This window comes from Vulpes lagopus, chromosome 5, assembly GCF_018345385.1.
Source record: "Vulpes lagopus strain Blue_001 chromosome 5, ASM1834538v1, whole genome shotgun sequence".
Lineage (NCBI taxonomy): Eukaryota > Metazoa > Chordata > Mammalia > Carnivora > Canidae > Vulpes > Vulpes lagopus.
This window is the reverse complement of record NC_054828.1, coordinates 4405975-4433664: the sequence shown is the minus strand read 5'-3', so window position 1 is coordinate 4433664 and position 27690 is coordinate 4405975. Positions and strand designations below refer to the sequence as shown.

Sequence of the window (27690 nt, the reverse complement as noted above, 5' to 3'; positions counted from 1 at the left end):
GATTTGGCCAATGGGGAGCTCTGGCAGGAGGGAAAGAAAAGAGTGGGGTCAGGTATTTATTCCCCTACTTCCCTCTCTGTGATGTGGCTTCTGACTAGCTGTGTCCTTTGACAGGTCACCACTCTTAAATTTCCTTTTGAGTTCCTTCCTCTCTGGGCCTTGGTAGTGACAGATCCATTGTGCTAACCCTGCAACTCTTCTGGTCCTGGGAATTCCTTTATAGCCTCCCACACCTTTGTAATTAGTCCCTTTGTAAATAATCCTTCCACAAATTGTCCTCATTTGAATGTGCCACCTGTTTCCTGTTGGGACCCTGACTGATAGAGGGAACATGGCAGAAGCAAGATTTCTCCATGTATACCTGTCTATAGCTTTGACCTTTGAAATACGTATACGTCTTGCCCTTTTTAGAAAAACACTAAAATTTTAAGTAAATGAAAACAAAACACTAAAATTTTGAATAAATGAAAACAATCAGAAACAAATAAACTTAACTGAGTATTAAATTGGTGATAGTCATGAAAATGGTTCATTTCAAGGGACTTCAGATCACAAAATTCTGACTACATTCTTCATAGGATGTATTTTAAAGACCAAAAAGAAGTAGAAAAGATTCTAAATATCCTTTGATATCTTTATACTAAATAATATACTATAGAGCTATCTATATTATAATATACTATATAATAATATACTAATAACATTTGGAATGTTATTGGTAGTTTTAAAAGTTTTCTTTATATTGCACATTAAAGCAAATATGTAATTATATTAGTGATGTTAGGAACTAAGATTTTCAGAGTAAGAAAAAACATCTGCAATGACAAGAATCAGGAAACAGTAAAAACATAGTTGTGTTAACACTGAATGGAGGGGGACGCCTGGGTGGCTCAGTGGTTGAGTGTTTGCCTTCGGCTCAGAGCATGATCCCGGGTCCTGGGATGGAGTCCCACACTGGGGTCCCTGCAGGGAGCCTGCTTCTCCTTCTGCCTGTGTCTCTGCCTCTCTGTGTCTCTCATGAATAAATAAAATCTTAAAAAAAATAAAAAACAAAACTGAATGGAGGGGTGTTTGGCTAAGTCAGTTATGGGACCAACTCTTGATTTTGGCTCAGATCATGATCTCAGAGCTGTGAGATCCAGTCCTGCAAGGGACTCCATGCTTAGCAGAGAGTCTCCCTGAGAATCTCCCTCTCCCTTTGCCCCTCCCCCTGCTCTATCTCACAAATAAATAAATACATCTTAAAAAAACCGAATGGTAACATCAACATTAATTCAATTTGTTTTGTATTTTATTTTTTAAAGACTTATTTATTTTATATATATAGAGAGACAGCGAGTGCGTGTGCCCACACAAGCAGGAGTAGGGGAGGAGGAGAGACTCTAAAGCAGACTCCACACTAAGTGCAGAGCCCAAATGGGGGCTCAATCACACAGTCCTAAGATCATGACCTGGGCAGAAACCAAGAGTCAGGGGCTTAACCGACTGTGCCACTAAGGTGTCCCATGAATCTGATTTTTAAAAATTACTATAACATGGAAAGATGCTCAAAATCATATTAGTCACTAGGGAAATACATATCAAAACCAGAATGAGATACAATTCACATTGACTAGGATGTCAAAACAAAAAAAGTAACAACTACTGACAATGTGGAGAAACCTGAACCTTCATTCATTGCCAGTGGGAATGCTAAAATAGTGCACTTACTTTGGAAAACAGTCTGGCAGTTCCTCAAATGCTAGGCACAGAGTTATTATGCCACCCAGCAGTTCCACTCCTAAGGTATACACCGAAGAGATATAAAAACTTGCCCACACAAAGATTTGTACACAAATGTTGAGAGCAGCAGAATTCAAAACCACCACAAAGTGGCAACAACCCAAATGTCCTTCAACTGGTGAATAAATACAATGTGGTATATCTTGCAATGAGATATTATTCCACAATAAAGAGAAATTAAGTACTAACACATACTATAACACAGAGGAACCTATTACGCTAAGTGAAGGAAGCCAGACACAGAGGCCACGTCCTGCATAGTTCCATTTACATAAAGTGTTCAGAATAGGAAAATCCATAGAAACAGAAAGTAGATTAGTGGTTGCCAGGGCCTGAATCAAAAGGAGATAATGGAGAAGGATTGCTAATTCATACAAGGCTTCTTTTTGGGGTGATGAAAAGGTTTTGGGATTAGATAGTGATGACAGGTACACAACTCTGTGAATATAATGAACATCACTGACTTGTATTCTTAAAAAGATGAACTTGATAGTATGTAAATTATATCTCAATAAAGCTGCTATAAACAAAAGAACAAATCTGTAAAAGCACCTTATACATTTTCTAGCCTCAGCCACTGAAATGGCCTAGACCTACTATTACCCAAATCCACCGACCAAATGTACAAAGTATCCCTTGTTCCCAGATTGTGGTGGTCTTTAATAACTTCCCTTCAAAAAGAAACCAGAAATACTTGGAGAAATGGCTAATTCCAAGTCTGAGGCTCGGAAAACTGAAGAATAGCCTGGAAACTGGGACATCTTATGTCAGAAAGCAGGAAGATTTCAATTAATGAGATCATGACCAAAGGGCACAGGAAGAGGCTTGAAAGAGCTCCTATTGACTAAAGAAATGACAAGGTAAGCATCAAAAAGATGAATGAGAGCAGCCCAGGTGGCTCAGCGGTTTAGCGCCGCCTTCAGTCCAGGGCCTGATCCTGAAGACCCGGGATCGAGTCCCACGTCAGGCTCCCTGCATGGAGCCTGCTTCTCCTTCTGCCTGTGTCTCTGCCTCTCTTTCTCTCTCTCTCTCATGAGTAAATAAATCTTAAAAAATTAAAAAAAAGATGAATGATTTTGATGTATTAAAATACACTATATCAATGAAAATTCATGAGTTCAAAATGACAGTAACAAAAAAAGAGAAAAACTCATTTTTACCATTTGTGGTAAAATTTTAATTTTACATTTTAATATAAAACTTTTATCTCTGTAAATACTAATTTAAAAGTACAAGCTTTTGGGTTGCCTGGGTGGCTCAGTTGATTAAGTGACTGCCTTCAGCTCAGGTCATGATCCCAGGGTCCTGAGATCAAGCACCACTTTGGGTTCCCTGCTCTGTGGGGAACCTACTTCTCTCCCTCTCCCTCTGTCCCTCCCCCCAACTTATGCTCTCTCTTGCTATCTCTCTCTCAAATAAATAAAATCTTAAAAAGAAAAGAGGACAAGCATTTACCCTGTTTTTCTAATGTGAACTCTATTTTAGGTTTCTAATAATCCCAGTCAATAAAAAAACTTTTTTAAAAACAGGGGACTACCATTCAATGAACGTAGAAAAGCATGGCACATTAAAAAGTCAGTTTTGCAAACTTTTATGAAATTCTGATTCAGTCAAGATTATTATCTGGCATTAATACCATGTGGGTAGCACATACAGTAATTTGTCTGACATTGGTTGTAGCAATATTTTCCTAGATAGGTTCATAAAGCAAAGGAAATAAAAGCAAAAATAAACTATTGGGAATCCATCAAAATAAAAAGCTTCTGCACAGCAAAGAAAATCAACAAAACTAAAAGACAGCCTACTGAATGGGAGAAGATATTTGCAAATGACACAGGCAATAAAGATCAGCATCTAAAATACATAAAGAAGTTATACAACTCGGGCAGCCCGGGTGGCTCAGTGGTTTAGCGCCCCCTTCAGCCCAGGGCCAGATCCTGGAGACAGGGGATCAAGTCCCATGTCTGGCTCCCTGCATGGAGCCTGCTTCTCCCTCTGCCTGTGTCTCTGCCTTTCTCTCTGTCTCTCATGAATAAATAAATAAAATATTTTAAAAAAGAAGTTATACAACTCAATACCCAAAAAAACAAATAATGCAATTTAAAAATGGGCAGACAACATGAACTGGTATTTCTCTAAAGACATACGGATGGCCAACAGACACACGAAAAGATGCCCCACGTCACTCATCATCAGAGAAATGCAAATCAAACTATAATGAGATAATACCCCAGACCTGCCACAATGGCTAAAATAAAAAAACACAAGAAGCAACAGTGTTGGCAAGGACTTGGAGAAAAAGGAACCCTTACACACTCTTGGTGGACAGTATGGAGGTTTCTCAAAAAGTTAAAAATAGAACTAGCTTATGATCCAGTAATGACACTACTGGATATTTACCCAAAGAATACAAAACACTAATTCAAAAAGACACATGCAGCATTATTTACAATAGCCAAGATATGGAGGCAGCCCAAGTGTCCATTAATAGGTGAATGGACAAAGAAGATGGGGTATGTATATACAGTGCAGTATTAGTCATAAGAGAGAATGAAATCTTGCCATTTGCAACAACATGGATGGAGCTAGACAGTATAATGCTAAGCAAAGGAAGTCAGAGAAAGACAAATACCATGATTTCACTCATGTGGAATTTGAGAAACAAAACAAAGGAAAAAAGAGAGATAGACAAACAAAGAAATATTTTAAAAAGAAAAAAGAAACAGACTCTTAAGTATAGAGAACTGATGGTGACCAGAGAGATGGTGGGGGGAAGTGTTAAATAGGTGATAAGGATTAAAGAAAACACTTATCATGATGAGCACTGAATAATGTATAGAATTGCTGAATCACTGTATTGTATACCTGAAACTAATACAACACTGTATGTTGACTATACTGGATTTAAAATTTAAAAATAATTTTTTTAAATTTTGGTAAATGGTTGATAAGGAACATTTGTCTAATGTCAAAGTAACACTAGAACTACTATACTAGTTAGAAGGGAAAAACTAATTATACAATGGAGTGATTGATCACTGTCACCACCCTACCACTAGGTAAAACAAATAGATATTATGTGATTTAATAAACTGTGAAGTACACAACATCATCTATGATGGAGTCTAACCAAAAATGTTTAATTTGAATCCATCAACCTATTAGGTATTGAATTTTTTCAAATGCCTATCAAAAAATAAGATGGATCTTCTTTCTTGTGGGAATAGATGAAGACTACTGAGGTAGCAGTGTGGCACATCGATTAAAGTGGGGTGAGACCAAAGGCCGGGAACTCAGGTAAAAGATTACTACATTAATCCAAGGAAGAAATGATGAGAGCCTGAAACAGTGATAGTAGTGGGAATAGAGGGAAGAGGACAAGGTTATTAAGGCAGTAGAACTGGCCCGGATTGGTAACATTCTAGGTGTGACAGGGAGAATTTATAAGGACGAAGGAGAATTCATTTAGTTGGCAGCCATACAAAACTCTGGGAGAAAAGCATTCTAAAGTCCAAGGAACAGGGACGCCTGGGTGGCTCAGCGAGTGAGCGTCTGCCTTCAGCTCAGGGCATGGTCCCAGGGTCCTGGGATCGAGTTCCAAGTCGGGCTTCCTACATGGAGTCTGCTTCTCCCTCTGCCTATGGCTCTGCCTCTTTCTCTGTGTCTCTCATAAATAAATAAATAAATAAATAAATAAATTAATTAATTAAAAAAATAAAATCCAAGGAACAGCAAATGCTAAGACCCTGTAATGAAAGTAAGACTGGTCTATGTAAGGAAGGCAAAAAGAAGGAAAGAAAGTCAGACATATAGACAAGACAGACAGGCAGGCAATTCCTACTGGAGCACAGTAAACATGAGGGAAGAAAATATTAGAGAAGAGAAATACACAGGGCCAGATCATAAAGGGCTTTGTGGATTATGGTAAGAAATACTGGATTTTACTCCAAGTGTAGGGAAAAGCCAATGGAGAGTTTTAAGTGGAGCAGTGCTCAGACTTATAGGTTGACTTTTTTAGTTTGTTTTTTAACTGCTCACTCTGGCTGCTGTGAGAGTGAATTGTAGAGAGACAAGAAAGAAAGCAGAGGGACAGGTTAGGAAGTTATAGCAATAGTCCAAAGGAGAGCTCTAGTAGCTTCAACTGGGTGATAGCAGTGCAAAGTGGCAAGAAACAATTGGATTAGGGTGTATTTCGGAGGTAGAGTTATTAGGCTTTACAGAAGATTAGATGAGGGAAGTGGGGTGTACAAGAAGGAATATAGCATTACTCTGGGTTTCTGGTCTGAATGAACCAGTAAATGGCGCCCCTTACTGAGCAGGTAAGATCTAGGAAGTAACAAGTTTGGGGGAAATAGGGGAGAGGAAATTTACTACTCTTTCTGATTACAGTATTCTTTAAAGATTTTTTTTAAAGATTTTATTTTTAAGTAATCTCTATGCCCAACATGGGGCTTGAATTAGACTAAGCCAGCCAGGCACCCCTGATCATACTATTTCACATGCTTATTAGAAATGGCAAAAAAAATGCTGAATATTATAGGCTAGGTATGTAATTTTGAAAGTGACTAGCATAGGGATATATTTGAAGCTATGGGACTGAATAAGATCACTTGGGAAAAGAACACAGGGAAGACACACAGACTGAGGACATATTTCCAGGAGGTGGGAGGACTCTAGTGCTTAAGAAACCCAGGGGAGAAGCAGCCAATTTCTGAGGGCTTGCTGACAGGAGAAAATCTAGTTGGTACACAAAATCAGAAGAGCAAAGAGGCTCAAGGGAGAGATAAAATATGACCTATCATGCCACCTAGACAGCAAGACCTTCCTCTGACCAACTTCTTTAAAAATAACCCCAGCATTTGATTCCCCTCCCATTTCTATTTTTCTCCTTGATATTTAACACTTTAACATTCTATAAAATTTTTGATATTTTGTTGTCTCTCTGCACTGGAATGCAAGTTCTATATGGGCAGGGGTTTTTAATCTGTTTGTTTACTGATGAGAACAGTGAATAGACAAATAGCTTCCACATTATTTTTAAATGAATGAAATACCACTGAGATGTCAAACAAAGTGAGGATAGGAAATTGGCCACTGACTCTTACAAGATGTAGGTCAACGGTGACCTAGATAAGTGTCATTTCAGTGGGACTGAAAACTGAGCACTGAGGATGGTTCAGAGTTTCACTGTACTGATAAAATGGAGCAACAGCCTACAGAGAAAGTGAAATTCAAGGGCTTTTTCCTCAAGCATTTCATTACAAAATTTTCAAACATACAAGAAAGTTGAAAGAATTTCATAGTAAACACCCATATATTTATCACTAAATTCCGCAATTAACATTGTACTATGCTTTCTTTTCATATAGCTATCTATGTCATATCTATGTCATAAGAGTGAATAATAAGGCATGTATTAATGTCATATCTATGTCATAAGAGTGATAATAAGGCATGTATTAATGTCAATGAAAATTATCCAATAAGGGAGGAAGATACAATCCAAAATAGAAAGATAATCACAGAAGCAAAGAACAGAGGAGGGGGCAGGATGTAAATCACAAGTGGAGAGGATAGCCTTAGACTCAGGCACATTGTGGAATTTCCCTGATAAATATGCTTCAAAGTCTACCATTTTTTTCCCCCATAAGGTTAAATATATCACTCTGGCAAGGACTTACACCATAGGATTCCAACATTATACACCACTGCTCCCTTACATATGCACTACATTTTTGCCAATTTGGGCTACTAGCAGTCCCACAAATAGACTCACAAATTTCTGGAAAAATACTCTTTGGGCCAGCTCAAATGCTAACTCCCCTAGAAAACCTTTCCTTATCCTTACCTCTTCCTGTCCATACATCCCCAAATCAGATCTAGTATTTTCCTCTTGAAGGTCCATAAACCTTCAAGGATTATTGGGCCTTCTATTTTAAGAAGTGTGCCATTCTCTTATATGCCCCATGCCTTGGGAGCAGAAGCCGTCTTATTATACTTATCTTCTTCTACTTCTGATACTATATATACGCAAAAATATTTGCTAAATTTTAGTGGAAAAGATCAAGGTTAAGACTAAATATGAAAATTTTCCCTTACCCACAAAAAAAACCCAACATTAGATTTACTAAAAAGAAATGAGAACATGTCAAATTCAGACAGGTGACAGCAATAGGAAATTATTACAAAACATATGACCAACTAACTAAATTGAAGTTTAAGAGAAAATGAGTATAACAGAAAATTATCAATTGGTCTAATAAAATCTACTTAAATGTGCCAGCAATTCTGTAAGATTTTTAGAAAGATGATTTATTACAAGTGTTCAAATAAGTATAGATGAATATCATCCACTAAGTTAGTCATGGATTAGTATTATACTGAGTTTTGGCTATGATATAGGAGAATGTGAATAGCCCATATAAAATTCAGCAATAAGTAGACCAGAACTTTTTGTTGTGGAGAGATGATATTAAGGTAATGCTGAAATAATCCACAACTGGCTTTACATGGTTCTAAGCAGTCTCTGGGTTACCAGTGATTCTCAGGAGGGAAGTGGAGCTTCCAGGGCAAGAGGGACAAGAGGAGGTTATAAAGGCATTTTCACAATAACCTCAAGATGTGTTGTTAATCACAATATGTATTGCTGAATTAAGAAGATAAGACTGGGCAGCCCTGGTGGCGCAGCGGTTTGGCGCTGCCTGCAGCCTGGGGTGTGATCCTGGGGACCTGGGATTGGGTCCCACATCGGGCTCCTTGCATGGAGCCTGCTTCTCCCTCTGCCTGTGTCTCTGCCTCTCTCTCTCTCTTTGTGTCTATGAATAAATAAATAAAATCTTAAAAAAAAAAAGAAGATAAGACTATCTTGAAACTTATGTTTGGCACTAGTTTAAAAAGGTTCAAAACACCATGTTATCTGGATTTTGACTGGCAGTGGGCAAGTAATTTAGGCTGCTTGTAGATTTTACCCAAATACCCATTCAAAGTATTACACTATTGGAAGTACAAAATATAATTGAGCAACCCTTCACATAATCAGGTTAAAGGGTAAAAATCAACTGATGGTGGGCCTAGTAACCTGATAAATGAGTGGAGATTATTATAAATACTCTTGTATTCTTACCCTTTCCTTCTCAATGTCTTTTTGATAACAGAATCAAGGACATCTGGCCGGAGAGAGCCAAAAGGAAGACTCAAGTCAGGAAAATTCTCAAATTATCATTTTAGGCCTTCCACCTGCTGGGGTTATTACATCTACAGATTCTTACTGCAGTGCAGTGGGGAGCCTGGCCAGGCCCAAACTCAAGTCCAGGTCCTGCCACTTTCTGGGCAACCTTGGAGAGTCATCTGGTCCCTCTGAACCTCAGTTTCCTAAACCATAAAATGGGATAATACCCATTTATGAGCATTGGAACAGGGATGCCAGGAACTTGGTAAAAGCTCCATGAACACTGTTTTTATTACAATATTCCCATGTAAAAGGTTCCTTAAAGCCAAACAGTTGTTCAGCCTCCTTAAAACCAATTATTTCCTTCAGCTGTCTCTAACTTAATCTTTGGAGGAGAAAAGGAAGGGGGTGGAGAGGAGAGGTATCTCAAGCAAGACAGTCACTCATGTCAAGCAGGGGCCTGTGTCAAGCAATGAGGTAGTGGGTAGGGCACTGCAGCTAAGATAGATGTCACCTGGACCAGCACCCAGCTGATGACACACTCAGAACTGAAGACCAGAAGAAACAGAGGAGAGGGGTTTGCAAAGGCCCAAGACTAATTAAATCCCTTTAAAAAGAGGTCTTTTGCAGCAAAGTGTCAGATTCCTCAGACATTGGCCCCTCCAGGCCTGACCACTTCAAAAAGGCAGTGGAGGAAGGCTCTGCAGCCTGATCTCAAGAGATCCTTCACTATTTGAACATAAGAAGCAGTAAGTGCCCAGCACTCACCCTGCCTGGCACCCACAGACTGACTTCAGGATGGGTTGGTTAACTTCCTACCTCCTGCTCTATCTTGTTTTTTTGTGACTTGCCTTGTGCTTCACTTTGTGCTGTGTGAGAAGCCAGGCTAAACATGTGATGAAATGTCACTGAATCTGGAATCCTGAACCTGCTGTATAATGATATCAACTGTGCTCAGGACAAGAGGTGACTAGAGCTCAGGGCTGGAGAAGAAACCTGCAAAGCACTGGGAGTCAGGGCAAAGGAGAGGAGGGTCCCGGGCAAGCCTGGGGATGAGTGTGGAGGAGAGGGGTCACCGCCCAGCTGCAGAGGCCATGGTGGACACCAGGCTGGGAGCACTGGTCCCTGGAGGGCTGGAGACTGACAGCAAGGGTTTGGTCTGGGCCCTGGTGCTGGAGGGCTAGGGGCCAGATGGTGGAGGTGAAGGGTCAGGTGAAGGTGGCCAGATGGTAAAGGTGGGGGCTTCGGGGCTGGGCAGAGGGCAGGGGTGGGCACCTGGCGGCAAGGACACCGGACGAGCAGTGCCTGAGGGTGAGGGCCAGGCTCTTGATCCGGGCGGTGGAGGACAAGGATGGGCACCTGGCAGTGGAGGCAGAGAGTGGAGAGTCGGGCTCCAGGTGCTAGAGGGTCGAGGGTGAGGGTCGGGTTCCTAGGGTAAGGGTTGCAGAGGGCCAGGGGTGGGGGGGCAGAGGGTTGGGGTCCCAGCGGTAGAGGACGGGGAGCTGGGAGGGAGCACAAGGGTCAGGGTTTGGGGTCCGAGCACTGGAGGGCCGGAGTCCTGAGGAGAGAGTTGGAGTCTGGGTCCTGAGGAGAGGGTTGGGGTCTGGGGTCTGGGCACTGGAGGGCGGGGATCTGAGGACAGGGTTGGGATCCTGAGGAGAAGGCTGGGGTCGGTGGTCCGGGTGGCGCGTAGGATGGGAGGTGAGGGCAGAGCATGAGGGTAAGGGTCTGGGGTCCAAGTCCTAGAGGGTCAGGGTCCCGAAGAGAGAATTGGGGTCTGAGTCCTGGACAGCAGAGGGCCGGGAGCTGAGGGTGAGGCACGCGGTCGGGGTCCGGGGTCCTGAGGAGAGGGTCCAGGTCCCGAGGAGAAGGTTGGGGTCCGGAGTCCGGGGTCCGGGCAGCAGAGGGCCGGGAGCTGGGGGTGGGGCACACGGTCGGGGTCCAGGGACCCGAGGAGAGGGTCCTGGGTCCTGAGGAGAGGGTTGGGGTCCGGGGTCCTGAGGAGAGGGTCGGAGTCCTGAGGAGAGGGTCGAGGTCCGGAGGAGAGGGTTGGGGTCCTGAGGAAAGGGTCCCGGGTCCTGAGGAGAGGGTTGGGGTCCGGGATCCTGAGGAGAGGGTCCCAGGTCCTGAGGAGAGGGTCGGGGTCCGGGGTCCTGAGGAGAGGGTCGGGGTCCTGAGGAGAGGGTCGAGGTCCGGAGGAGAGGGTCGGGGTCCGGGGTCCTGAGGAGAGGGTCGGGGTCCGGAGGAGAGGGTCAGGGTCCAAGGTCCTGAGGAGAGGGTCAGGGTCCTGAGGAGAGGGTCCCGGGTCCTGAGGAGAGGGTTGGGATCCAGGGTCCTGAGGAGAGGGTCTCGGGTCCTAAGGAGAGGGTCGGGGTCCGGGGTCCTGAGGAGAGGGTCAGGGTCCAAGGTCCTGAGGAGAGGGTCCCGGGTCCTGAGGAGAGGGTTGGGATCCAGGGTCCTGAGGAGAGGGTCTCGGGGCCTGAGGAGAGGGTCGGGGTCCGGGGTCCTGAGGAGAGGGTCAGGGTCCAAGGTCCTGAGGAGAGGGTTGGGGTCCTGAGGAGAGGGTCGGGGTCCGGAGGAGAGGGTCGGGGTCCGGGGTCCTGAGGAGAGGGTCGGGGTCCTGAGGAGAGGGTCGAGGTCCGGAGGAGAGGGTCGGGGTCCGGGGTCCTGAGGAGAGGGTCGGGGTCCGGAGGAGAGGGTCAGGGTCCAAGGTCCTGAGGAGAGGGTCAGGGTCCTGAGGAGAGGGTCCCGGGTCCTGAGGAGAGGGTTGGGATCCAGGGTCCTGAGGAGAGGGTCTCGGGTCCTAAGGAGAGGGTCGGGGTCCGGGGTCCTGAGGAGAGGGTCAGGGTCCAAGGTCCTGAGGAGAGGGTCCCGGGTCCTGAGGAGAGGGTCTCGGGGCCTGAGGAGAGGGTCGGGGTCCGGGGTCCTGAGGAGAGGGTCAGGGTCCAAGGTCCTGAGGAGAGGGTTGGGGTCCTGAGGAGAGGGTCCTGGGTCTGGAGGAGAGGGTCGGGGTCCGGGGTCCTGAGGAGAGGGTCCTGGGTCCGGAGGAGAGGGTCCTGGGTCCGGAGGAGAGGGTCGGGGTCCGGGGTCCTGAGGAGAGGGTCGGGGTCCGGGGTCCTGAGGAGAGGGTCCCAGGTCCTGAGGAGAGGGTCGGGGTCCAGGGTCCTGAGGAGAGGGTCCCAGGTCCTGAGGAGAGGGTCGGGGTCTGGGGTCCTGAGGAGAGGGTCGGGGTCCGGGGTCCTGAGGAGAGGGTCGGGGTCCGGGGTCCTGAGGAGAGGGTCGGGGTCTGGGGTCCTGAGGAGAGGGTTGGGGTCCGGGGTCCTGAGGAGAGGGTCGGGGTCCGGGGTCCTGAGGAGAGGGTCGGGGTTCTGAGGAGAGGGTCGGCCCGAAGTCGGGCCCGGGCGCTGGGGTGGGGCACGCGGTCGGGGTCGCGGTCTGGGGTCCGGGGTCGGGGTCGCCGTCTGGGGTCAGGGTCCGAGGTCCAGGGTCGGGGTCGCGGCCCGGGGTCCCGGGGCGGCGCGGTGGCAGAAGCCCGCGGGTGGCCAACCCCCGAGTCCCGCACCCGAGGCCGCCCTCCGTTCCCTTGGGCCAAATGCGGCCTGGACGAGCGGGGCGGGCAGAGGCTTCAGGGTCCCAGTTACCGGAGCCATTGGGGCCGATGATGCAGGTGAACCTCCTGAAGGGGCCGATGACCTGGTGGCCCCGCCACGACTTAAAGTTCTCCACAAGCAGCACCTCCAGGCGGCCCATGGCTGCGCCCTCCGCGCCTCAAGCGTCCTCCCCGCACGCCCGCAGGAAAAGCGCGGGAAGGGCCTCGCGGCGTCTCGCGAGAGGAGAGAGAGCGACGCCCCCACCCCCAGCTGGCGCCGCGCCGTTCCTAAGCAACCAGGTTGTTTACGTCTCCCAGGAAACCGGCCTCCGCGCCCCGCGCTAGGTAGCGGAGAGCCGAACTGAAAAGCTCGCGAAGGGGCCGCGTGTTGCAACGGAACCAGCCTCTCCTAGGCTACAGCTACTTTTATTTTCGTTGTCTTTTTCCCTTTTCACCTCGCAGGCCTTAAAAAACCCGTAGAATTTCTTCGCGATTCCAGTCATGGAGCTAGCGCAGCCCAGGGACCTGGGGCAGGACTTGGCTCTGGGTAAAAGAAGGCATAACGAGCTGTGCAGGCAGAAACGGGTCTTCAACGCCAGGAACCGGATCGTAGGGGTGAGGCCCGCGGGCCGGGAGGGCATGTGCGGGGCGGGGGGTGGCGAGGGCGGCGGGCGGCGGGAGCGGAGGCGAACCGCGGGGGGGGGGGGGGGGGGGGCCCGCGGATGCAGGTACAGCTGCAAAGGCTGACGGCTCTCCCGGGGAAGACGGGTTCCTTGAATGGGCTGCTGACCTTGTGGCGGGGGGAGAGGGGCGGGAGCCCCTTCACCTGCAGGGCATACCAGATACTGCACTCTCTCACTTGCAGGGCACACCAGACTGCACCCCTACACCTGCAGGGCACACCAGACGCTGCGCCTCCTCACCTGTGGGGTACACCAGACACTGCACCCTCTGACCTGCAGGGCACACCAGATGCTGCACCCCCTCACCTGCAGGGCACACCAGACACTGCACCCTCTGACCTGCAGGGCACACCAGATACTGCATCCCCTCACCTCAGCACACCAGACGCTGCACCCTCTCACCTGCAGGGCACAGCAGATACTGCACCCCCTCACCTGCAGGGCACACCAGACACTGCACCCCCTCACCTGCAGGGCACACCAGACGCTGCACCCCTTCACCTGCTCAGCAGGAAAATGGAGTCCTGCAGTAGGGAAGGGGCTCACCTGCACCCACTGGCTCAACGGAGACCTGAGCACATCTCCTTTCCCTGAGCCAGATTTTCTACACTTGCCAGGGGCTGCTTCCAGTCTATTTATTTGTTTTGTGGCAGGCTTTTGGGGGGGGGGGTCCAGGTCCTGAGGAGAGGGTTGGGGTCCGGGGTCCTGAGGAGAGGGTCCAGGTCCTGAGGAGAGGGTCGGCCCGAAGTTCAACTGACTAAAATTATCTGGCTGTAACTGGTCTCCCCTTGTTTTCCATTTCCAGGGAGACACAGAAGCCTGGGATATTCAGGTTCAAGACCAGAAGATAAAAGAAGCAACAGAGAAAGCTAGACATGAAACTTTTGGTGAGAATTTCCTGGAGCCTATCTAGCAGTTTAGGGCCGGGTACCTCTAGACTCCAGTTCTCATGTCTTCAAAGATGTAAAACTCATCATTTTCATACTCCCCCCTCCTTTTAAAATTTCACCGTTGATTGTATTCAATTAATGTGCTGATTCTTTCTCTCTTCAAAGGAAAACAGCTATTGAATTCTATGTAGGTGGCAGGAAATATATTTTAAGGGTAAATGTACATTTGCATCAGTTTTCTTTAAAAACTGATTATGAGAAACCCTACACACACATCATTCTGTGCCCCAAGGTTCCAGACCTTCTCCTGGGGACAGCTGCTTGCACTAGATGACATGTGCACACTCTCAGCTCACACTCCTGCGTGGATTCAGAGCTAGATATGGTAGTGTGGTAGCTCTGAGATAAAAATCTCAAATAGAATTCATTTTCCCACAGCAGGTACAACAAGTCTAGCTTATTTTTTTTAAGTACCATAAGGATATTTTTAAAAAGATTTATTCATTTGAGAGAGAGGAGGAGAGAGCAAGAGTGAGTGTGGGGGGAGGAGCAGAGGGGGGAACTCTCAATCTGACTCCGCACCCAGTATGGAGCCCTACTGGGGGCTTGATCTCATGACCCAGAGATCATGACCGGAGCTGAAATTAAGAGGCAGACACTTCACTGAGTCACCCAGGCGCCCCTAAATGTTAAAATATACTTTAAAAAATAAGCTTAGAAAAAGACAGACAGAAAATCTATCAAAATGTAAGCAGTGGTGATGTTGAAATGATAGAATACAAGTGAACTTTTATTTTCTTCTCTAGTTTCTGAACAGTTCAGCTTTTTTATGTTAATTTAAAAATAATTCAAAATGAAAAGAACAATATGACAAGCACATACATAACTACTTGCAGATTAGATGTTAATATTTTGCCAAATTGGCTTTAGAGATCTTATTTTAAGTATTCTTTTTGAGAATTAAATGCTATATATGTATGTATATCTATAGCTATAGATATATAAATGCTATAATGTATATATAAAAACATATAAATGCTTTGTATGCATACATATAGATAAGCACTACACATGTATATGTGCGTATATATAGCTATAGATAGAGCTCTCGCCCACCTCATCTTCCCTCTTCCTCCTTGACAGGTGTATCATTTCCATACGTGTTTCTTATAATATTATACAGTTTATGTATATAGTCATGATGATATAAAATTTTGTGTGTGTATTTTAAAACTTCACCTAAATTTTACGTAAATATATTGAATGAATCTTTTTGCAACTTTTTTTATTCAACATTTTTAAAATTTATTCATTCATGGAAGACAGAGAGAGAGAGAGAGAGAGAGAGAGAGACAGGCAGAGGGAGAAGCAGGCTCCATGCAGGGAGCCCGAAGTGGGACTCCGTCTGGGTCTCCAGGAAGATGCCCTGGGCCAAAGGCAGGCGCTAAACCTCTGAGCCACCCAGGGATTCCCATTATTCAACATATTTTTAAAATTAATCAGTGATGGGGTGCCTGGGTGGCTCAGTTGTTAAGCGACTGACTCTTGATTTTGGCTCAGGTCAAGATCTCAGGCTCCTGAGATCAGCCCCAGCTTCCAAGCTCCCCTGTTTGGTTCTTAACACTGATTTGTAGGTACTCTTTATATATTCAGAATACTAATTCTTTGATGATTGTGTTACCTCTATAGAGGCTTATGTGACTTTTAGAATCACCAAAAATTATTTTTTAAAGTGGATTCAAATTTATTTTTTCTCTGAACCTAATCTTACGGGTATGCTATATTTCTTCTAGCCGCTGAAATGAGGCATAATGACAAAATCACATGCATATTGGAAGGCCGGGAAAGGAGAGATAAGAGAAGCCTCTGTAAAGCCATCAATGACTTCCAGCAGAGCTTCCAGAGGCCAGAAACGCGTCGTGAATTTGACCTATCTGACCCCCTAGCCCTTAAGAAAGATCTTCCAGCGAGACAGTCAGATAATGATATTCGGAATACCATATCGGGAATGCAGAAATTCATGGGAGAGGATTTAAATTTCCGGGAGAGGAAGAAATTCCAGGAGGAACAAAACCGAGAGTGGTCCTTGCAACAGCAAAGGGAATGGGAGGATGCCCGTGCCCACCAGAGATGTGCAGGTAATGAAGCAAGGAGGAGGAATTGGTCTCAATACTTTGCTCGGCAAATTGGCCCCCTGGTCTTCTCCCCAGCTTCATTTTTGTCTTTTAAGTCCTATAGATGTGCTGCGTTGGCCATGAGGAGCAGGGGTCTGCATCCCAGGGTATAAATGTCTTCAGCCACATAGCAGTCACCCAGGAACCCTGCTCTGAGCTTGTGCTCGGTGCCCAGGATTCAGCTGGCCCCATCAGAGGCAGCTCACCACCCTCCTCCCAGCCTCCTCTCCCCTCTTCTCTTCTCACTCTGCTCTCTGGGGGTGAGGTCTCCCCAGATGGCTATCTCCTGTCGCTTCTGAGCCCACCCCCACCAGACATCTGCCCTCACCCTGCCCTGAACCTGCCTGGCCACCGTCACCAGGACCTCCATGCTGCCCCAACCAAGCTCCATTTCCAGGCCTCTCCTTCACCTGCAGCCTGTGCCATCGTGGATCACCTCCTCCTCTTCCTGGGACTACTTCCCCCAACTGGTTTCCCAGATGCATCGTCATCCCAGTGCTCCTCCCCAGGCCATTTCCTGGTTTCTCCTCACTTGCCAAACCTCTGGATGTTGTTGTTGACCAGGGCCCTCTGCCCCTCTCTTCTCTCAACTACACTCATTCCCTTGGCGATCTCAGCTAGTCTTATGGATTTAAATACCACCCACAGACCATCCTTCCCCAGATTTACATCTCCAGCCTGGACCCTTCCCTGAATCCAGACTCATCCATCCAGTCACCTCCGGACATCTCTGTGCTCTTGGATGTCTAATAAATGTATCAAAGTCAATACTAGACACACTGGCTGACCTTCCCCCAAAGCTGACCTTCCACCTCTGTCAATAGGAACTCCACTGTTCTAGTTGTGCAAGTCCCAACCCCAAGGCATCTTGATTCCTTCCTTTCTCTCAAATGCCACATCTGGCCCAGCAGCAAATCATCTCAAATTGCAACTACCTCCCTCCACACCCACTGCAACCGTTCTGAAATAAACTATCAGCACATCTCAGTGGGATTATTGTAACAGCCTCTAAGGGGTCTCCCTGCTTCAGGCCTTGCCCCTCTGAAATCTCCTCTTGACCCAGCGACCAGGATGATCCTGCTAAAAATGAAACTAGGTCTTTTGCTCAAAATCTTCCAATAGCTTCTCTTTTCACTCAGAATAAAAGCCAGATTCATTTTTAGGACCCATAAGGTTTTCACAGCCTGCACTGATCTCCTACCACACTTCCCTTCATTCATTCCACCCTTGCCACCCTGGCTTCCTCAGAACGTTAAGAGTGTCCAGCTCACTTCTGCCTCAGGGCCTTTGCACCTATTGTTTCCTCTGCCTGAAAACATTTCCCTCTACATTGGCAAAGCCTGCCCCTGATCCTTCTTCAGGCCTTTGCTGAAATGTCATCTTAGAGAGGTCTCTCCTGACCACTCTTTTAAATTGCACCCCTGTACCCTCCCACATCCCCACACTCTCTTATCCATGTCTCCATAGCAGTGATCACTGACATACTATACGATCATGTATTTGTCATTCCTGTCCCCAATATCCTATACCAAGCTCAGTGAAGGCAGGAGATTTGTCTGTTTTATTCACTGCTCTATCTTTAGTTCTTGGCACATAGGTAGCTGTTGAAGAATGAATTCATAGGCCTTTAAAAACATTGCACCCACTTCCCAGGCGCTCCACATTTCCATCTCTGGATGAGAGCCTTTGTCTCAGCCTTGGACTTGGTCCTTGAACCACCCCCTGGACATCTCCCCAGGCACCTCAGAACATTCTAGAAAGTAACCCTGAATTTCTCTCCAGCTCTGCTCCTCCCTCCACCCTCCTCCCCTCAGTGAATGACGTCTCTGTCCCTTGTCAGGCCACAGACCCAGGAGTCCTCCTTGAGCCACCCTTATCTCCAGGCCATCTTCAACCCCTGTCCTTCCACCTCCTGTGTATATTTTGAATTGTCCATTTCTGCCATCCCTGCCGTCACCACGGTGATCCAAACCACCTGAGGTACCACGCCAAGGACTTTCTCATTGTCCTTCATTTTCTTTCTTGTCCTCTCTACTCTATTCCCAACATAGCAGTCAGAGAAATTTTTTTTTTAAGATTTTATTTATTCATGAAAGACACAGAGAGAGAAGCAGAGACACAGGCAGAGGGAGAAGCAGGCTCTCTATGGGGAGCCCGATGTGGGACTTGATCCCATGACCCCAGGATCACGACTGAGCCAAAGGCAGATGCTCAGCCACTGAGCCACCCAGGCGCCTCCAGAATGCTACTTTTTAATCAACGTCAAGTTGGACAATGTCACCCTCACCCCATCCCAGCTTAAAACCCTCCAGTGGCTTCCCATTCTGTATGGAATTAAGTGCAAAATCCTCTGTAGCCTGTGGGGCCCTGCGTGCTGGGCCGCTGCTCAGCAGCCCCCCACCCCGGGCCAGCTCTGCCCCCTACCCCACTCACTCACTACCTTCCAGCTACTTGGCTTCCTTTCACTTTTGGATCCTGGCAGATCCCATCAGAGCCTTTGCACCTGCTCCCCACCCAACTTCTTGTCCTTCTGCCTCAGCTTCAAGGTCACTTCCTCCTGGAGAAGCGTCTGACTCCCCCACCCACCTCCACTGGAGGTGGGTACTCCCAGCACTTCCTCCCCTGGGACCCTTCCCCTCTCGAGCACTATCTCCACATGCATTCATAGATGTATTTCGGGGTTTGCTTGTTTATGATGTTGCTCATCTCCGGACAGTAAGTTCCACGAAGGCAGGAAAAGCCGTGATGTCTTTGCCACCGCTGCACACACCACACCGTGCCCACAAAGGGCGCAGTCCGTGTGGTTCTCCTTGTGTCACTGTGTCACCTGGAAGGTATAAACATAGGAGGTGGGGGAGATGGAGCTGAAAGCAGCAAAGGCCATGAACTCACCCCTTGATCCTTGTGTTTGGAGATAACAAGGACATCACGGGGCATAAGACCATAAGGAGAACCTTGTGACTGGTGACTTAAAAAAAAAGTGTAACAACCCTGCAACGTAGGAGCTGTCCTGCCTCCCAAAAGAGGGCTGTAGGCTCAGAGAGGTCGGGTAGGGCAGCCTGGGTGGCTCAGCGGTTTAGCACTGCCTTTGGCCCAGGTTGTGATCCTGGGGACCTGGGATCGAGTCCCACTTTGGGCTCCCATGGAGCCTGCTTCTTCCTCTGCCTGTGTCTCTGCCTCTCTCTCTCTCTCTCTCTCTGTGTGACTATCATAAATAAAAAAAAAAAGAAGAAAGAAAGAAAAGAAAATGTCTGGGTGGGGACAGGGGTCTGCTCTTGTCTGACGCTAAATCTTTAGCTTTTGCTGTTTGGATGCTCCTCCTCCAAAGTCCCACTGTGACTGCACGAATATCTCCCCCCACTCTGACACCTGTCCTCTAGGGAGCCCCCTCTGGTTCCCCTTGCAGAACTCCCTTGCCCATTGTGAGGATGATTGCTCAGAGCCCCTCCACAACCAGCGCCCCAGCCCAGGACCACAGCCCACATCACCGATCCCCAGGTAGTGGAGCTAACAGCCGGTCCCTGCACCCCAGAGCTTTACCTGAATCCCCTCACTGAGTGTCCCCGCAGCCATGAGCAGCCCTGCTCTGTGGAAGAGGGCAGGATAAGAAGAGGTGCTCTGCATGCCTGGGAAGGAGCTGGGGTAGGGCCTGCAGGTATTGTCTGTATGAATGGATATGCCCCAGGGTGCTCTGCTCCCCTGGGAAGGAGCTGGAATGGGGAGCCTGCAAGATTTGACTGCATTTTGCTTCATTTTCAGAGGACCTGTACTTGAAGACAAGGCTGCAGTTTGATGAATCAGCCAAGCATCTACAGAATCTGGAGAGCGCCACCAGAAAGGCGGTTTGTGTAGCTGTGAAAGAATTCAACAAGAGCCAGGTGCGTCCCAGGCTCTATGGGGGAGGACACACCCACGGCTACAGCCATGGCCGCTCCCCCGGGGCACCCCAGCCTCCCCTGCCCACACTCAGCCCCTCACCTGCTCACGCCACACCTGCACAGAGCTCTGCCAGGGCTGCCCGGGTACAGGGATGAATGACACCCAGTCCCTGCTCCGGAGCTCTGAATCAGGATGTGAATTCAACAAAACTAGTCATGCGAGCCTTGGTGGGGGTGAGGGTCTCAATAGACCCTCTAAACCCCAGGCTCTTCTCAAATACTGAGGACCATGACATCTACCTAAAAGGATGCCACCCAGCACTGCTTTGACACCTTGTCTCGGTTTCCCTTCCTCTCTGTCACCTCTCAGAGCGCTGGTCCTTACCAAGAACAGGTCCACGGGGGCTCATTAATGGGAGCAATTACTATGGGGATGATTAGAGCAGACTCCTGGTGGCTCCTGACACCCCCTCTAAACTCTGTAGGAACTCCTCCCAGACTCCTCCTCGCCTGGCCATTCCCTGTTTTCCATCCCTTTTGTTAATTAGACAAAAGTCTAGACAGCTGTCCTCAAGGACAAATTCCCAGCAGGTCAGTCCAGTTCGACAGAGGAGACGCACACAGGAGAGTCTCCCTCGAGGTGGGGGGGCTGCTCTTTTTGTTAGATGTGTGTCGTGGAGTCAGGGTGGGTGGCAGGCCCCGGAGCCCACCTCCGCAGGGACAAGACCAGGCCCTTGTCTGCCTCCTTGGGGAAAGCTAGCCACATGCCTCAGTTCTGTCATCTGTAGAGTGGGGATAATGAGGACACTCACCTGTGCCAGTCAGAGTGAGCTAATGCATGCTGGGGTGGGTGGGAAACACCTCCCAAATCTCAGTCCCCACCGTTGGGGCACCTGGGGGTTCAGCCAGTTGAGCGTTGGACTCTCGATTTCGGCTCAGGTCATGATCTCAGGGTCCTGGGATCAAACCTCACATGAGGCTTTATGCTCAGGGCAGGTGGCGAGTCCATTTGAGATTCTCTCTCCCTCTGCCTCCCTCTCTCTCAAATAAATAAATAAATCTTAAAAAAAAAAAAAAAGAAAGAAAGAAGTCACCACTGTTGTCAATCACTCTGTTGGGTGCACTCTGTGGCCTGCAGCCATCCAAGGGTGACCAGGGCCACCAGGAGGGGCCCAGAGCCCTGCCCTGAGGTGAGGGAAGCCACGCCAGGGAGAGATGGCGTCCTAACCTGGGAAGACAGCTCCCTGCTTTGGCAAATCAGTGCAAACAGCTGCAGCTCTTACACACACAAGCAACAGGTAGGGAGTCCCTCGGCCCAGCCCATGTGCCTGTTGTCATCCAGGCAGCCAGGATCCAAGGGCCTCCGCACATCCATGTCTGATGAGTCTACTGCCCCCTCCTACCTGTCCCAGGTGCACTTTAGCAAACTCCTCCTTCAAGGGCCCCCAGTGAGATTTGCCCATCTGTGCCTCGATCCCCATGGGGTCACTCAGGGCATCTTCCTTAATGTCTCCCCCCTGTGCAGGCCACCGAATCACTGGAAAGGAAAATTCAAGAGAAAAAACAGGAACAAGAAGACAACGTGGCTGAGATCTCCAATCTGCTGCGCGGGGACCTGCTCTCGGAGAACCCACAGCAGGCAGCCAGCTCCTTCGGGCCCCACCGTGTGGTGCCAGACCGCTGGAAGGGCATGACCCAGGAGCAACTGGAGCAGATCCGCCTGGTTCAGAAGCAGCAAATCCAGGAGAAGCTGGTACTCGCCCCTCATCCCCCCTCACAGAGCCCCCAGACGTAGCCCTGTGCCACCTGCTGTCTTCCTCCAGCATCTAGTTATAGCTGCGCTGCCCTTGTCCCTAGAAGAAGCCCTCAAGGAATTTATGTTCTGGGTGGGGCTGGGGGATAAAAGCCAAATAATCCCACACATGTGTGACAGTGCTTGGGTAGAAGTAAGGCCGGGCCAGGGGAATGGAGGGTACGGGGTTTGAGGGGAGTCACCAGGGGACTGGGAAGTGACATGGTTTCAAAGACCTGAAGAGGAGGAGGGAACGAGCCATGCAGATACCTGGGGAAGGACCACCAGGCAGGGTGAACGGGATTCAGGCAGTCTGAAGGGTTGGGTGTGGCATATGAGACCCAGAGGAGTTAAGGATTACTCCAGGCCTTGTGGCCTGAGCATTCAGAAGGATGGAGTTGGCATTTACTGAGATAGGAAGATAGTGGAAAGCGCAGGTTGGTAGGTGGAGTGGAAGTCACAAGTGCAACTTTGGATATGATATGTGTAATGCAATGTCCACTAGGCATCTATGTCTGTTAGGATTTTGTACCTGAACATCCTTGGTAACTGGCTCCCACCTCCTAGTGCAAGATGGCTGCTTGAGCTCCAGCCCCCACATGCATATTTCATCTAGCAGGAAGAAGGAATGAGGAAGGACTCTCCAAGGACACTTCTCAGAAGTTTCACAGGACACTTCCACTTAAATTCCGTTAGAGAACATTCAGTCACAGAGTTGCCCCAAACTGTAAGATTGGGAAATGCAGGGTTTATTCCAGGGGTAGTAAGGTGTTGGCAATTGTTTCATTAAGGAAGAAAGAAAAATGGCTACTGGGAGGGACGTAATATTTTCTGCCACAACCTCCAAGTAGAGCCAGCAGCTGGAGTTCAGAACAAGGTATAGGTGGGAGACACAGGCATAGGGACACGACCACGCAGGCAGCGTTTAAAGCAGTGAAACTGGCTGAGGTCATGCAGGGAGTCAAGATGGACTAGCAAAGGGATCCAAGGACTGAGTCCTGGGACAGCCCCCACCCCTGCCATGGTCTGTGAAGAGCAAAAGGGCAGCCAGTGAGGGAGGAGGGGCCCAGCCAGGGAGCCCCCGGGTCAGACCCTGCCGCTCTGCTGCTGCCTGAATGCTGGGTCCAGGTGGCGGTCCTGGGGACTCAACCTGGAGCATCCTTGGAGGAGGGGTGGGGGCGATAGAGGGGTCACAGGCAGGCAGGTAACACTATCTAGGTTTTGCTGTAAAGGGTGCAGGGAAACGGGGTGGTAGCTGCTGGGGACCCGGAGTCAAGTCATTTGGTTTCTCTGACTGTAGAAATAACAGCATACTTGTCATTCCATGAGGATGACAGCAGAGACGGGGAAACTGATGCCAGTGAGGACTTGCTGGAGCTGTGTCCTGGTTGGCAGGAGCATGAGGCACCGAGGCATTAGTGAAGCTTGGGGTGGGTGGGAGTCAGGCTGACTGTCCTTGGCTGTGGGAGCAGCCTGCGGGGCTTCTCTTCCGGAGACCCAATTTCCTGGGGAAGTAGGAAGATAGCAGCTGAGGGTGGGGGATCCAGTTAGGGATTTGAGGACAGAGAACCAGGTGCCAATGGTCACCTCGGAGAGCTGGGACGGGATGGCCTGGGGAAGAGGGCAGGATGGCCAGGCAGAGCCAGGGGTGGGGGGCCCTAGAGATGGAAGGGCATGACCTTGAAGTCTCCCTAGTGAGCACTGTCAGGGGCTGTCCTGGCCACGCTCAGCTGTGAGGGGCCCCTGGGCCCCTGGCAAGTCTGTCCAAGTGAGAGTTTCAAGGGTGCTGAGGGTGTCTGCTGGGCCAGGTGTCAGCCACGGATGCTGGGCTGAACTGGGGTGGGGGTGGGGGGTGGACGAAGACGCAGGAGCACCAGGAGAGTGGAAAGTGTGTGGTCAGTGGATGGGAGGGCCCTGCGTGGGGACCCAGTGGAAGAGGCAGGTCAGAAAGGTGGTGGGGGTTGGGGCACTTGAAGGTGATACCAGGGAGCCTGGCCTTCTTGGTAGTGACAAAGTGGGGGCAAGAGTTCTCAAAGTGGGGTCTCTGGACCAGCAACATTGGCATTGCCTTGGAACTTGGGAGACATGCAGATTCTCAGGCTCCACCCCAGGCCCCCTGAATCAGAAACCCTGGAGTAGGGCCCATAGTCTGTGGCTGGGAAAGCTCCCTGGGGGTTCAATGCCCATTGGAGTTTGAGGGTCACCAGTAGGCTGTGCCCAGAGGGTAACAGCTGACAGGTTGGCCCTAGGTCCTTGGAGAGGAAGGGGAATCACTGACAAGCCAGGGAAAGGAAAGTTCTCAGGCCTATGGGATGGGGGGCACCGCCCCAGGGTCAGCAGAGGAGGACCTGGGGTGCGGTGGCAGGTGCTGTGGTCAGTGTGAGCTTCCAGGCTGGCAAGTCCAGGGCGAGGGGCAGCAGCCCAGCTCAGGAAGTGAGGAGTGGATGGGACGGCTCCCCTGCCCGCTCTGCTCCAGGCCCAGAGGGTCACCTGTGCGGGAGGGAAGATGGCACCTGGGTGAGAGGCAGCGGGGGGCCTGGGAGCCAGGATGGGGGGCCGCCAGGGGGTAAGGTGGGGGAGCAGCCCAAGAAGAGCCCTAAGGTAGGTTTCAGATGCAGGGAATGTTGGTCACCCTTGCAGGGCCCTGCTTTGCCCTTCTCTCCTGCAAGTCAGCCCAAATGTCTGGCAAGGAAGGTCAACCATCTGTCCCCAAAGTGGCATTTTTATCTGATTTTTGATCTTTGCAGAAAATCAAGACAGAAAAACACAAAGGGGAAAAAACGCCTACATTAGGTCTCACCATTCGCAAATACTCCCCCTCCCCACACCCTTGTGTGCTCCCTGGTGCCCGTCCCTCTTGCCACCTTTCTCACCTGTGTAGATGGTTTGGAGAGCTGAGGTCATGTAGACTAGTTAGGCCATCCGTCTCTGAGTCCAGGGCGAGCATGCCCCCCGCCATTCTGTATTCTTGACTGAAGCATCTTGTGTCATGACGGGGGCGGCTGTGAGCAGCCTCATTTTATAGGTAAGGAAACTGAGGTTTGGACAGGCAAAATGACTGGCCCAGTAGGTGGCAAGACCAGGTGCCAGCCTCGTCTCCGTCCCTGGGAGGGGGGCCAGGGCCTCTGCCTGTCTGCACATGGTGGCCGGCGGCCCCAGGTCTATGGGGCCACTGGACACTCAAGCCCTGCTCATCTGGTGGGTGGAAGCCCATGGAAGGGAAGGAGGTGTGCTTGTCTTCAGACCCGGCAGCACCCGCTTTTGCTTCCTTTTCCTGTAGAAGCGGTGATCCATAGGCAGGATGGCTGATAAAACTACTCACATTTGGGAGAGTGACCCCTTCCCTCTGCCTTACTCCAGTTTCCTCTTCTAAGGCTCGGTGGTTTTTATAGAGGGATCTGGAAGGTGATGAGGAATGAGCTGAGATGCAGAAATTCCCCCCAAGCTCATGAGTCCATTGTCAGGTGGGGGTGTCACTTCCGTGCCTTCTAGAAGCGACCAGGTGATCCCAGTGTTCGGCAGCATGGCCCGCCGGCAGCATCCTGGGTGGGAGGCCCTCCTACGGAGCCCTGGGCTGGCAGCTGCTGTCCCTACACACCTCAGAGGGCCAGCTGGCCCCTACAAGCATGGGAAGCCCCTGGGCTACCTGGACTTGTGGCAGGCAGGGGCGGTCTCTGCTGATTTCCTGCATGACGATGCTCACCTGTCTGCCCCCCCCCCCCCCCACTCCGAGCCTTAGTTTCCCCAGCTGTAAAATAAGAGGCCGATTCTCCTGGATGGTCACAGGCTCTCTTCCGGGTCTGGGGATGGGGGGTGGCAAGTCACCTGTCCTCCCTCCAGAGGCTTCAAGAAGAAGAGCGGCAGCGAGACATGGACTGGGACTGCCGGCGGGTGCAGATGGCTCGAGCTGCCCTTCTCCTGGAGCGGCAGCAGCGGCGCCGGCAGCGTGACCTGCGCAGGGCCCTGGACTGCAACAACCTCAGCCTGGCCAAGGAGCAGCGTTTGCAGTGAGGGCCTGGGCCAAGGGCCATGGGGAGGGGTGGCCGGGTCGGGGGAGCAGGTGGGATGGGGGGTTGTCCGAATGGAGATCTGACTGAGTGGTGGGGAGGGTTGAGGCAGGCTGTGCAGGCCCACCCTGAGGCTCCAGACCCGAGCTGTTGATCCCCTTGGAGGCCCCCCAGCAGCGGCTTGGGCCCAGCACAGCCTCCTGCTATAGGATTCAAACAGGAAGGGGAGAGGCCTGAGAGCCACAGGCCAGGGGTTAAGTGGTTGGAAACCAGCTCCCTGGGAGGTGCTCATGCGGGCACTAGCACCCTCCCCCCACCCCAGCAGCTCAGACTGGGTGCTGGTGATGGAGTACACAGGGCACTGGGAACCCCAGGGGAGGCCCCTGGGTGGGCCTGGGGGAGTGGGAGGATGGTGCCAGCTGCCTGGTGCAGGGAGGGGCCTCCTGGGCTGCCAGGGGCAAGCTGGAGTCTCTCCGTCATGGTCGGACCCCAAGAGTAGTTCAGAGTTCCGGCTACAGAAAATGTCAAATGCAGAGCCATATGTGAACTTGTTCGTTAAAAAACATTACTCATTAATCTGTTCGTCGAGCTCTGTGCTTGAACTTGGCAGAGAACCACCCGTATGTTTGCCAGTGGGTCCACCGTTACTGGGTCCCTTCTGTTGGGGGCCCCAAAGGAGCAGTAGAGATAACCTGAGGGGAGTCAGATGGGATGAACAAATGTCTTTACAGCCATACTCATGTATGTATATATGTATACATATATACATATATATATATATATATTTTTTTTTTTTTAAGTGGGAGGATATTGGGGCACCCGGGTGGCTCAGTGGTGGAGTGTTTGCCTTCGGGTCAGGGTGTCATCCTGGAGTCCTGGGATCGAGTCCCACATCAGGCTCCCCACAGGGAGCCTGCTTCTCCCTCTACCTGTCTCTCTGCCTCTCTGTGTCTCTCATGAATAAATAAATAAAATATTTTTAAAAAGTAAAATAAAACAAAAAGTAGGATATTTAGGAGGCACTTGGGTGGCTCAGTGGGTTAAGTGTTTGCCTGCGGCTCAGGTCATGATCTCAAAGTCCCGGGATGGAGCGCTCTTGCAGGCATCCTGCTCAGCAAGGAGTCTGCTTCTCCCTCTCCCTCTGTCCTTCTCCCCTGCTCGTGCTCTGTCTCCCTCTCTCTCAAATAAATAAATACAATCTTAAAAAAAAAAAAAAAGGTAGGATATTTAAGAAACAAGGTATTTGCGGATTTTTTTTCCCTCGTTTTATTTTCAGGAAAAAATATATGGAGGAAATCTGTACAAATGAACCCACTGAAGACTATTTCACGCAATTTAATACAAGAAGTCGGTAACGAAAGAGACAGCGTCCTTCTCTTCTGAATTGTTTATGCATAAAATGCAATGGCCGTGAAGAGTCTCATTTATTAAAAAAAAAAAAAAGAGAAATACATTCCTTGTTTCAGAGAAACCCTCTTGCTTTTCTCCCTTGGGTCAACAGGTACGGAACCCCATGCTTGTATGTGTGCAAGAAGCGTTAGTTTCTGTGCAGCTCCGCTCAGAGAATGTTCCCGGAGCAGCTGTGGGTGCTGTGGCCACAGGGATGGAGCAGATGTGACCCTGCAAAGGACCATCCCAGAGAGGGGCATTTGAGGGGGCCTGCATCTCACTGAGACCCTAGTTCCAGCTGCTGTCAAAGCTAACACAGGTGCTCACTATGTGCAAGG

General features: G+C 49.5%; 2 protein-coding genes across 3 annotated transcripts in view; one reads left to right on the top strand and one right to left on the bottom strand.

Moving 5' to 3' along the window:
• SMC1B (structural maintenance of chromosomes 1B) overlaps window positions 1–12700 on the bottom strand; it is a 72137-nt gene extending 59437 nt beyond the window's left edge. For both annotated transcript variants that reach the window (XM_041756419.1, XM_041756421.1), the window contains exon 1: window positions 12592–12700. In XM_041756419.1, the coding sequence (XP_041612353.1) occupies window positions 12592–12700 (109 nt within the window). The remainder of the gene's footprint in view (window positions 1–12591) is intronic.
• Window positions 12701–12934: 234 nt separating this feature from the next.
• RIBC2 (RIB43A domain with coiled-coils 2) lies at window positions 12935–27318 on the top strand. The gene is made up of 7 exons (XM_041756608.1): window positions 12935–13154; window positions 14028–14109; window positions 15906–16250; window positions 20046–20164; window positions 21690–21917; window positions 25797–25963; window positions 27240–27318. The coding sequence occupies exons 1-7, from the start codon at window positions 13041–13043 to the stop codon at window positions 27316–27318; spliced, it is 1134 nt and encodes a 377-aa protein (XP_041612542.1). The 5' UTR covers window positions 12935–13040.
• Window positions 27319–27690: the final 372 nt, after the last annotated feature.

Bases quoted from the DNA above. Each gene is read 5' to 3' on its own strand.
- RIBC2 (XM_041756608.1), top strand. From the start codon at position 13,041: ATGGAGCTAGCGCAGCCCAGGGACCTGGGGCAGGACTTGGCTCTGGGT. The intron at 14,110-15,905 runs GTGAGAATTTCC...TATTTCTTCTAG, and splicing joins AGCTAGACATGAAACTTTTG to CCGCTGAAATGAGGCATAAT. The intron at 20,165-21,689 runs GTGCGTCCCAGG...CCCCCTGTGCAG, and splicing joins AAGAATTCAACAAGAGCCAG to GCCACCGAATCACTGGAAAG.